General features: G+C 38.4%; 2 protein-coding genes across 3 annotated transcripts in view; one reads left to right on the top strand and one right to left on the bottom strand.

Moving 5' to 3' along the window:
• Positions 1 to 12,522, bottom strand: part of ERP44 (endoplasmic reticulum protein 44) — a 94,992-nt gene that overhangs the window by 6,307 nt on the left and 76,163 nt on the right. For both annotated transcript variants that reach the window (XM_012437544.3, XM_012437545.3), the window contains 2 exons: positions 7,601 to 7,712; positions 6,532 to 6,673 (listed from right to left, as the gene is read on the bottom strand). In XM_012437544.3, the coding sequence (XP_012292967.1) occupies positions 6,532 to 6,673; positions 7,601 to 7,712 (254 nt within the window). The remainder of the gene's footprint in view (positions 1 to 6,531; positions 6,674 to 7,600; positions 7,713 to 12,522) is intronic.
• The window catches only part of STX17 (syntaxin 17), a 112,636-nt gene that overhangs the window by 84,861 nt on the left and 15,253 nt on the right, over positions 1 to 12,522 (top strand). The window contains exon 9 of the transcript XR_010343774.1: positions 11,579 to 11,796. The gene's annotated coding sequence lies outside the window, so the exon portion shown is untranslated. The remainder of the gene's footprint in view (positions 1 to 11,578; positions 11,797 to 12,522) is intronic.

Below are 12,522 nucleotides of genomic sequence, written 5' to 3'. Positions count from 1 at the left end.
ATATAAATTTTAGAATCTGGTTGTCTACAATGAGATTTTGACTGGGATCACATTAAATTTACTGGTCAATTTGGCTGTATCAAGTGTTGTAATCCATGAATACACTATGCTTCCTTGTTTATTTTGGTTGTCTCTGATTTCCTTCACCAGCATTTTGTAAATTTCAACATACAGATCCTGCACGTTTTGATTTATAACTAGGTGGTTTTTTTTTACCCCTCCTTTTGGAGCTATTATAAATGGAGCTTTAAAAAAATCCTGGTTTCCAATTGTTCATTGTCCTTGTATAGAAATACAAGTGATGTTTTAAAAAGTTAACCTGTATACTCCTCAAATCACCTATTAGTTCTAGGAGCTTTTTAATAGATTTGCTGGTAATTTCTACACAGACAATCATGTCATATACAAAGAAAGTTTTATTTATTTCAGGTCTGAATGCCTTTCATTTATTTTATTATTCTATTGTACTTGCTAAGATTTCCAGTACAATATGAAAAGAGGTGGTGAGATTGGACATCTTTGCCTAGTTCTCTATCATACAGGAAAGGCATTCGGTCCTTTATCATTAGATATGACATTAGCTGTAGGTCCTTTATAGATGCCCTTTAAAAGATTGAAGTTTCCTTTTTAAAAAATCTCCCCAATCTCCATAACCCCCAGCCTCTGGTAACAACCATTCTACTCTCTACCTCTATGAGTTCAACTTTTAGTATTCTGCATATGAGTGAGATCATGCAATATTTGTCTTTCAGTGCTTGGCTTATTTTACTTAACATACTGTTCCCTCCTGGTTCATTCATGTTGTTGCAGATGACTGTATGTCATTCTTTTTTAAGGTTGAATAGTATTCCATTGTGTATATGTAGCACATTTTCTTTATCCATTCATCTGTAAACAGACACTTAGATTGATTCCATATCTTGCCTATTGTGAATAATGCAGCAGTGAACATAGGAATGCAGATATTTCTTCAACATACTGATTTCGTATCTTTTAGATAGATACCCAGTAGTGGAATTGCTGGATCATAGGGTAGTTCTATTTTTATTTTTTTGAAGAAACTCCGTAGTGTTTTCCATAATGACTATACTAATCTACATTTCCACCAACAGTGTGCAAGGGTTCCCTGTTTTTTTTTTTTTTTAAACACATCCTCACCACCACTTTTGTCTCTTTTATAATAGTCACCTGCTGTGGTCTGTATATGGTTGGTCTGTCTCCACCAAATCTCATTTTGAAATTTTATTCCCAACATGGTAGGTGCCAGTAGATGGGACCTAATGAGAGGTATCTGGGTCACGGAGGCAGATTCCTCATGAATCGCTTGGTGCCATTCTCATGGTAGTTGAGTTCTAGCTCTAGTGAGATGGGATTAGTTTTGCTGGGATTGAATTAGTTCCTATGAGAGTGGATTGTTACAAAGCCAGGATACCCCTCAGGTTTGGCCTCTCTACATGTGCCCACTTCCACTTTGACATTCTCTGCCATCTTTTAAGGCAGCATAAAAGCCCTCACCAGAAGCTACACAGATGCAGGTGTCATGCTTCTTCTACAGCCTGCAGAACCATAAGCTAAATAAACCTCTTTTCTTTATAAATTACCTAGCCTCAGGTATTCCTTTACAGCAAGACAAAGACACAATTCTTTTTTTTTCCCCATAGGTTATTGGGGTACAGGTGGTATTTGGTTACATCAGTAAGTTCCTTTAGTGGTGACTTTTAAGATTCTGGTGCACCCATCACCCAAGCAGTATACAATGCACCTTATTTTTAGTCTTTTATCCATCACCTCCCTCCCACCATTCCCCCCAAGTCCCCAAAGTCCATTGTATCACTTACGCCTTTGTGTCTTCATAGCTTAGCTCCCACATATCAGTGAGAACTTACAATGTTTGGTTTTCCATTCCTGAGTGACTTCACTTAGAAAACAGTCTCCAGTCTCGTCTAGGTCACTATAAATGCTGTTAATTCATTCCTTTTTATGGCTGAGCAGTATTCCATTGTATATATATATATCACAGTTTCTTTATCCACTTGTTGACTGATGGGCACCTGGGTTGGTTCCATGATTTTGCAATTGTGAATTGTACTGCTATAAACATGAGTGTGAAGTATCTTTTTCATATAAATGACTTCTTTTCCTCTGGGTAGATACCCAGTAGTGGGATTGATGGATCAAATTGTAGTCCTACTTTTAGTTCTTTAAGGAATCGCCACAGTCTTCCATAGTGGCTGTACTAGTTTACATTTCTACCAGGAGTGTAGAAGTGTTCCCTAATCACTGCATCCACACCAACATCTGCTGTTTTTTTTATTTTTTTACTGTGGCCATTCTTGCAGAAGTAAGGTGGTATTGCATTGTAGTTTTGCTTTGCACTTCCCTGATCATTAGTGATGTTGAGCATTTTTTTCATAGGTTTGTTGGCTATTTGAGTATCTTCTTTTGAGAACTGTCTATTCATCTCCTTAGTCCACTTTTTGATGGGATTGTTTTTCTTACTGATTTGAGTTCGTTGTTGATTCTGGATATTAGTCCTTTGTCAGATGTATAGATTGTGAAGAATTTCTGTGGGTTGTTCAAGATACCATTCTAACATCTCTGATGATTAGTGATGTTGAGCACTTTTTCAAGTATCTATTGGCCACTTGTGTGTCTTCTTTTGAGAAATGTTTATTCAGATGCCTTACCCATTTTCAATCAGGTTGTTTTCTTATTATTGTTTGGATTCTTTATTTATTTTTTGAGCATTAACTCCTCATCAGATGTATGGCTTGCAAATACTTTTTCCCATTCTGTAGGTTGTTTTTTTTCACTTTGTAGATTATTTCCTTCACAGTGCCGAAGCTTTTTAGTTTGATGTAATCTGATTTTTCTACTTTTGCTTTTATTGCTTGTGCTTTTGGGGTCATATCCAAAAATTTGTGGCCCAGACTAATGTCATGAAGCTTTCCCCTGTTTTCTTCTACTACTCTTAAAATTTCAGGTCTTATGTTAATGTCTTTAATCTATTTTGGGATGCTGTTTGTATATGGGGTAAGATAACGGTCTAACTTCATTCTTCTGCATGTGGATATCCAGTTTCCCTCCACTTTTCCCAGCTCCATTTATTGAAGAGATTCTCTTTTCCCTATTGTGTGTTCTTTGTACTTTTGTCAAAAATCAATTGACCATAACCAGGGTCTCTAGTTTGCTAGGATTTTGTTGAGGACTTTTGCATCTATGTTCATCAAGGATATTATCCTGTAATTTTCCTTTCTTGTAGTGTCCTAGTCTGGCTTTGAATATATTTAAAAGTGTTCTCTCAGGCTGGCACAGTGGCTCATGTCTATAACCCCAGTGCTTTGTAAGGCCCTAAGTTAGAGGATCACTTGAGGCCAGGCCAAGAACTTGAAACGAGCCTGGAAAACAGCAAGACTCTATCTCTACAAAAAGTAAAAAAAATTAGCTGGGCATAGTGGCACATGCCTGTAGTCCCACCTACTTGGGAGGCTTGAAGTGGGATTACCTCTGCAGTGAGATATGATTGCACCACTGCACTAGTCCGTCCATTCAGGGATTCTAGTCCAGCTGCCTGTTGTGGTCCATAGTTTGGCTTGCTCTTGAGTCTTCACACTGGCTGACCTAGTGCCTGGATCAGCAGGTGGGTGAGCTTGGTGCCTGGGTCCATCAAGGTAAGCCTAAAACTTGGATACACTGGGGTGGACCTGTTGCCTGCTTCTATGGAATGGGCCTGTGTCTAAGAGGGTTGGCCTGAAGCCTGGATCCACTAGGGCTGACCCGGCACTGGGGTGGGCCTTGAGCCTGAGTCTGCAAGGGCCAGCCAAACAGTGGGATGAGCCTGGTGCCTGGGTCTACTGGGACAGGCTGAGTCTGTGGGAGCAGGCCTGGGTCAAGAGTCCACAGGGGCCTGAGGCCTGGAGCCTCAGTCAATGGAGACTGGCCTAGAACCAGGGCCTGCTAGGCTGAACTTGGACTCTGTGTCTACTGGACCAAACCTGTATCTTGGGTCCTTGGAGCCTGCAGCTGGCCTAGTACTGGGGCAGGTGTGGAATCAGGGTCTGCAAGAGCTGGTCTGGAATGTAGGGTCATGGTTGCTGGCCTGGTGTCTGAAGCCATTGAGGCTGGCCAAAAGCCTAGGGCTGTGAAGTCTGGCTAGAGCCTGGGTCCACTTGTGTTGGCCTGGAGGCTGAGTGTGCAGGTGCTGGCCTGGAGGTCAGGTCTGCAAAGGCTGGCCTGGGTCCTGGGGCTTCAGGGGCCAGTCTGAAACCTGGGTCCACAAGTGTGGTCCTAGAGCTTAGGTCCATGGAGGCTGGTCCTTCACTAGGATAAGCCTGAACCCTGGGTCTGTGGTGCTAGCCTGATGATCAGGGCTGTGGGCAGCTGGTCTGGAGCCTGGAGCCACTGGAATTGGCCTGGTGCTGGAGTAGGTTGAGAGATTGAGTCTGCTAGGCAGGCCTGGAGCCTGTAGTTTTGGAATCCAGCTTGGGGCTTTGAGATCTAGCCTGGCACCATGGTGGGACTGAATGCTCCGTTCATGGGTACCAGCCTGGAATCTGGGGCCACAGAAGCCTTGCCAGCACTGGGTTTTACCAGGGCAAGCCAAGTGTCAGGGTCTGAGGAAAAGTTCAGTGCTAACATCCTTCTCCTTCCCCCACAGGAAGGGTATCTCTCTCTGCACTGTGCTGCCTGGGGTTGGGGGAAGGGTGGTGTAAGTAGTATAAATCTGTCCTTTTTAGCCTCTTTAGTGCATTCCTTCTTTGCTACACTTAGATACTATAATCTCTGACATGGTTTCCTTAGCTCTCGTGAAGGTATTTTTGTGCATGGATATATGTTTAAATTGATGTATCTGTGTGGAGAAGAAGATGGAAAGTCCTTTTCTGTCATCTTGCTGACATCCATTGAGATTAACTTTTATATTCAACTCTTAACTAGATTACTGAACAGTCTCCCAGATTTTATTTTGACCCCCTCTAATCTATTCTCCAAATTGCACCAGGAGTAATCTTTAAAAAACAATCTGATTATGTCGCTTCCTGATTAAAACCTTTCAGTGACTCTTCATGGTTTTCAGGATAGAGTTAAAATTCCTTAGCAAAGCATATAAGAACTTCCAGAGTTAGTTCTCTTGACCTCATCCCTCAGCACTCACCCTTCCATTTATATTCACCAACAGCCTTGAACTTGTTCCTGCCAATGTCACCTTTCTCTAAGCCCTGTCTCCTTCTGACCTCTGGGCAAACTTTAGTACCTACCTTGGGCATCAATATTTCCAGAAATCCTGGATCATACAATATTCTGTTGATCTCTGTCAGAGCACTTATCCATTAATAAAACATAATTGCCTGCTTATCCCTTTCCTCCACTTGGTTATGAGTTCTTTGAGGGCAGGGACCCAGTCTCAATAAACTTTAAACCCTTGGTTCTTAGCACAATGTCTGTCATACAGAAGAGCTAGCTAAATATTTAATGAATTAATAGGTTGAGTGGTATCTTTCTGAGCATGCGTAAAGTAAAACAACTAAGATTTGTTACCACTTTATGGTTTATAACATAATCATTATCTCCCATTAATCTTTATAACAATCCCATTAGGTAAGTTGTATCATTGGCCATTTTTTATAAATGAAGAAACAAGAACAGAGGAGTTAAGTGACTTTCCCAAGGCAGGACTCAATTCTAGGCTTCCTACATAATTTTAGGATTGGGAATCTTCTATCAAACAATCACATCTGCACTGAAATATTTACAATTTAGTGGGGTAATTCATTCTGCAATAGGACTACAAATCACCCTCTGTGTAATTTAACCTTTTGAGATAAAAATGGCATTTAAATGAATTTTTAAAATGTCTAATTTGAATACTTGTATCACTTAAATTTTTCATAAGAAACATTACATTTTTAACCACTGTATTTAACATCTCACAAAGTTGACAAAAATTCAGTATCTGTAGTAGCTACAAAGTTTATACATATATTAATACTATAAATAGCTAAGAATAAATATCTCAGAAAGCTTACCTATTCTTGGAACAGTTCATAGCTAGATGCCATAGAAATGCCTAGTAATAGCAAAATTCATAACTACTACTACTACTACTAATATTCTTGTTAGGTGCAGTCATGAATGAACAGCCATATTACCAATTTCCTTTACCCTAGCCTAAGGTTATAATCTATTTTTCTTGATGTGCTTGGCAAAGACCAAACTCAATGAAGAGCTAATTTCTTATAAGACATAAATTTTCTTTGAGAGATTGATTCCCAAGCATTAATCGCAAATCACCCAAGCATTCATTATCACTCCCAATCACTTAATGTTGGTATTTCTACAGGTGTATATCATAAATGTTCACAATTATACCACACTCCATAGTGAAAAAAATCAGCAGTCGCCCAAACCTCTCCCATCCAGTTAACAAAGTCTTACAGTTCCAACATAGGATTATTTAAAATATTCAAACAACTATTTTAAGTTCATTTTTGAGACACATATCAGTAATTTTTAAAAAACAAAATGAATACTTACAGTACATCTTTGAAGTCTCCAAACACATACATATGCCTAAAGCTGTCAATAGCGATTACAGGACAATCTGCTGGAGTTTTCTGTATGTGCAGAAGAGGATGTCTAAATTTGTCACAATCGGCATGTAAAAAGTTTATTGTACCTTTAAAAGAAATAGAAATCTGAGAGGTAGATTCAGATTTTCTTGATTATATTTTCATAAGATTGCAAGCTTATGAAACTTGACATACTAAAAAAAAAAAACCTCAACATTCTTAAGCATAATACAGATCAGAAAAATTAAAACCTAAATATTATGACACTTAAAAGGGGTAGGCTTTTCGTTCTTAGGGCATGGAGTATACCTTTTTAGAAATCATACTGACTTAACCCAAATTTGAGGGCTATAATGAATTTTTTACTTTCCTTAAATGGGCAATGATTTACCTTGTAGATTATCAGGTTCTAGGCAGGAAGCTCAAATTGATATATGAGCCTTTCTCATGGAACCATTTTCATTCCAGCCTATTCCAGTCATACTGGTTGATTTTTAGTCTAATTCAACCTGCAAAATAGCAGGTGACTAAAATGGGCAGTTCTATGCAGTATCTTTAGTTTATTTTGTTTTATTTTCTTCCCTAACTACAGAGGAGAAGCTGGAGATAACTCAAATTCCATTAAATGCTTTGGAGAAATCCACAGACAACTACTCAACTTTCTTTCATTTAGAAATAAATGTTAATCAGACTGTGTAAGCTCTCTCAGCAATATCTCTGGGAATGGCAATTGGAAAAGGAGTCAGACAAGCAATGAAAGAAAGTACCCAGAACTAATATTCATTCATGACCCTGCTTTTCATGCTATTTTTCTCTCCAAAATAGTAATAGTCAGAAAACAAACTAACAAAAAACACTACTTCATATTCTCTCTCTGCTAATGCCTCCTTACCCTCACATTTGAATGTAAATGTTAAAATTAGTTTTCAACCCAAATATGTTTATGTGATTTGAAAGTAATGGGAGGGGAGAGGATGAAAGCGGAAAAAAAAAGAGAGAAAGAATGATGAAAATAAACACCTTAATCTGTCTACCTTTTTCACTTATTAATTGCCGAGCTACTTCATTCTGGAATATTTCTAAACTTTCTGTATCTTCTTTCATGTGAAAGAGTATGAGAAAAGGCAGTCCTTCTTCTGTCAATTCCTGTAGAGAGAAGCATTCAATGAGAATTATCAGGCTTCTCCATTCCATTGTAGCTATTTTCTAGGTAGGAACAATTTTGAACCCAACCCATGTAATGTAATAGCTGCAATATCCCAGGGGGGAAAGAAAGGCCCAGTGGTGTGAATAAACATTAGCATGAACAGAAGATTGAATTTACTCCCCTCCCCACCCCAAGTACCCAGGAAGTCAGAGGACCCATAGGCCCTGCTTTGCTGCAGACACTGATCTGGCTTAAAGAAACCACTGTCTATTAGCCAGTATGGGATATGAGGCTTCAGGGGTAGGCTACTGAACTCATGACATACAGAGTTGAACTATGCTGGTTCTTTACCAAGGTGTTAATTTTAGGTAAACATGACTAGTATTTTCAGTCTTCACAAGTAACACCGAAAACTGAGTATATCAGCCATAATAAATCTGATTTGCAAACTTATACTTATTCTAAGGTTGTGAAAACCATTACACTTACATATTAAACTTACCCAAAGCTGAAGTGTTTTATCCAGGGTAAAAGACAAAAACTCTATTATTTTATTTTCAACTGATATACAATTAACATTATTAATAAATACCTGCCCCTATATATTTTTATATACCTCTTTATCTATACACACACAAAAGCACCTTGAAAATTATAAAGTGCTATTAAAATTTTTAATGTTGTAATTGGAGAATACAATGGGTAGACATGATTAAATGAAATGTGATATGTAGACAGCTTTAATCATTTATTCTCCCCAACAAATGCTAAGTTCTGACTTATCAGAAAAAGTCCGGAAAGGATCTCATAACAAAATTATTTTCATCAACTATCCTTTTGAGGATCTCTCCATACATTTAGGAACTACCTTAGCAGAAAGTACAAATGTCTTTTACTCTTTAAAAAACTGACACTGGGACCTATTTTACAGGATTATGTTTTCTTCTGGTTATCATCTCCATGTTTCACTTGTATATAAGATCAATTATTAAGCCTCTTGTCACATTTATTTAAAAAAAAAAAAACAAAACTAAGATATAATTAGCATACCATAAATTTCAGCATTGTTTTTTGGAGACAAAGTCTCACTCTGTCACCCAGGCTGGAGTACAGCCTCGACCTCCCCGGGCTCCGGTGATTCTCCCACCTCAGCCTCCCAAGTAGTGAGGACTACAGGCATGCATGACCATGCCCAGCTCATTTTTGTTATTGTAAAGATGGGATTTTGCCATGTTGCCCAGACTGGTCTCTAACTTCTGGGCTCAAGTAATCTGCCTGCCTCACCCTCCCAAAGTGCTGGAATTACAGGTATGAGGCAACACACTTAGCCCACCATTTTTAAGTGTACAATTTTGTGGTTTTAATTATGTTCACAAAGTTGTACAAACGTCACCACTAATTCCAGTAGGTTTTTTTTTTTTTGAGGCACAGTTTCGCTCTGTCGCCAGGCTGGAGTGCAGTGGCATGATTTTGGCTCACTGCAACCTCCACCCCCTGGATTCAAGCAATTCTCCTGCCTCAGCTTCCCAAGTAGCTGGGACTACAGGCATGTGCCACCATGCCCAGCTAATTTTTTTTTATTTTTAGTAAAGGCAGGGATTCACCATGTTGGCTAGGATGGTCTGGATCGCCTCATGATCTGCCCGCCTCAGGCTCCTAAAGTGCTGGGATTACAGGCATGAGCCACCATGCCTGGCCCCAGAACATTTTTTATCACTTCAAAAAGAAACCCCATACCCATTAGTAGTTACTCCCATCTCCCCTCTCCCTACTCCCTGGCATTACATTAATCTTTTAGTAAGCTGACTTTTTTCTTCCTCATCTTTTATCTCTTGGACTTACATTTTTTCTTGCCCCATCCAATAACTGATGTTAGTCTTAATGGTTGTCTTTGGACTTCTCTGCTCTAGCCTGACAACTTCATGTAGTTCAACAGTTTCAATCACTACTTCTAACTGATCCCTTATCTGTGTCTACAAGCGCAGCTCCAGTACTGAATCCAAACTTAGGTTTCCATCTGCCTGCTTAATATCCCTATTTCAAATTCTAAACAAGTACCTTAAATACTCAAAACTAATGCCTAGTCCCCTCCTCTCTAACCCTCTTCTCCTACCTCCCCATTTTCTTTAAGTACTTCTACTTCTCTCTTAGCACTTTTCATTTCAGGATGTAATGCCTCTTCTCTAAAGTCATCTCTCATTCCAACCCATATCTGTCAAAGGAAAATTCTTTTTTCTGAACTCCAAGAGCATTTTATCAGTGCCCCTCATGTGGCATGGGGCATGACTTTATGTTACATTATCGGTACATATACTAAACTGAAAACCCCTTGAAGACAGACAATCTTATTTCATTTCTCTTTTGCTCACAGTCAACATATGCCAACAAATAAACAAATGTTGCTCAATAGATGGTAATTTACGCTGCTTAGGCTTCCAAGTTTACCTGTGTCCATACCAGCATATTCTTTACCAAACAGATATTAAAAGATTAAGAAGAACATCAAGGCAACCGGATTTACAGGAAACAGATCTTTCCCCACAGACTAAATGATTTATGGTGATTGGTTACAACATAATAAATCTCAAGAATTAATAAATGTGCCGACAACCACAGGGAAGGGAGGTACCCTGTTTCATTGTTTAAGATTTCCAGGTCTATACCTTTAAATCCTGTTTTAAAACTACCCCTGCAAGAACTGCCAGAGCAGGTGAATAGTCATGACAAATTCTTACAATTTCCTGGGCCTCTGAGGACTAAATGAGCAACTACAATTTTTTTTTAAAAAAAACAGTGTAAGTAATCCAACTAAACATACCTGATGCCTACAGAAGTAAGAAAACCAGGGACAGGCTGGGTGCAGTAGCTCACCTATAATCCCAGCACTTTGGGAAGCTGAGATGGGTGGATCACCTGGGGTCAGGAGTTCAAGAGCAGCCTGACCAACACGGTGAAACCCTGTCTCTATAAAAATACAAAAATTAGCTGGGCGTTGGCAGGCGCCTGTAATCCCAGCTACTCAGCAGGCGGAGGCAGGAGAATCCCTTGAACCCAAGAGGCCAGAGGTTGCAGTAAGCCAACATCACGCCATTGCACTCCAGTCTGAATGACAAGAGCAAAACTCCATCTCAAAACAAAAGAAAAGGAAAGGAAAACCAGGGACATTCATTTGATAAACTGTAAGCAGAAAGAGTATAATCCACCCTCTTTTTCAAAACCAAGTTTAATATCAAAATAGAAAAGACTAAACAATTCAAATATAAACAAATAAATATTGTTTAAATGTTTACTTTCTCAAAGTTTGATTTAAACATTCTCCTTTACAATGGCTTGTACTTAACTATTCTATTAATAAATTCTAAGTTAAAAAAAAAAAAACATGAATGTGCATTAAAAAGCAGAGGAAGCTTAAATCCCTATCTCTTCTAGGCTTCTGGTACTATAAAACTACGACACACCACTGGCACCTTGTGGCCAAACATTCAAATTGTAGGAGCAGTATTCTGCATTCTGTGAAATGTCTTAGCGTATACTTTATAATGCTATTAATGATAGGAAATAGATGGAGGCAAGATGAGATTATGTGTGCTAGGTCCAATCTATATGTCCAGTATTAAAAAGAAAAGAAGAGAATACAAAATTGAGTGCATTGCTCATAGAAGGGTATTATTCAATGAAAAATGAGTATTATCTATATACTAGTGAATTTTTTTTTGCCTTGCAATGAAGCATGGTTTGAAAGACGCTAACATTTGAACTCCTATACCTGAGCATCCAGTGTGTCATGAAAAGTAATAACACATGATTAAAGATTGAAAGACACACAATCTGAGCATCATTATTCTTGCTGCTTTTGTCTGCTTAGACCATCTCAAAAAACTACATACAAAACAACTACAATGACTCAAGATGCATCTTAAAGAACAGTATGAATTACTTGGAATCCAGAGAAATACTACTTTGAGAAGCAGGTTCAAAAACAACACTGAAAGAAGCAACAGAACATTACTGAACAACAACAACAAAAATACTCTGGTAACTAAGAATGGCCTCAAAATGTCAAGATGTCATACGGAAGTAAAGGTTGAGTATCTCTTATTCAAAATGCTTGAGATCAGAAGTGTTTTGGATTTTGAAATATTTGCATTATTCTTACCAATTCAGCATCCCTAATCTAAAAATCTGAAATGCTCCAAGAGTGTCATGTTGGTGTTCAAAAAATTTTGGATTCTGGAGCATTTCAGATTTCAGATTTTCAAATTAGGAATACTCTCAGAAATTCTAAAAAACTGGGGAAAAGGAAGTAGAATCAAAGAATTTCAGAAACAAAATAAACTAGAAAACTTGGTAAATCAACTTCTTTGAACCAAAAAAAGAGACTTTCCAAGAAAAGTCTCTTGGAAAGAGACTGTGTTAGAATTTTCACTCAAGTCTTCTATGACTCAAAATTCCAAAATATTTTAAAATATGGCATTGCATTAAGATAATATCTAGTGCAAAGAGCCTGATAAGTTTATGACATTTAAGCTTGCAGGCTTAAAACTATACTAATCACATTTCATGAGAAGCCATTTTTAGAACCCTGATTTGAGAAATAGCTATTATAAACAAGTAGGATGTCCCAGTGGGGTATTCTGACATGTTTAACTGGATCCTGGCAGCACTAATCCTCTTTCCATGCAGACACTCAGCAAAGAGCCATTGTAAGATGATTTAGGTTTGCAGTGATCTATCCAAGCAAACACACCCAGAGAATCTCATACAAACATTCATACATTTGATTTGAAATTGCTACAAGCTTATAAGGAT

This window comes from Aotus nancymaae, unplaced genomic scaffold (assembly GCF_030222135.1).
Source record: "Aotus nancymaae isolate 86718 unplaced genomic scaffold, 86718_ANA_hifiasm-v0.15.2.pri h1tg000003l, whole genome shotgun sequence".
Lineage (NCBI taxonomy): Eukaryota > Metazoa > Chordata > Mammalia > Primates > Aotidae > Aotus > Aotus nancymaae.
The sequence above is the reverse complement of the archived record's forward strand: the minus strand, read 5'-3'. Positions and strand labels throughout refer to the sequence as shown.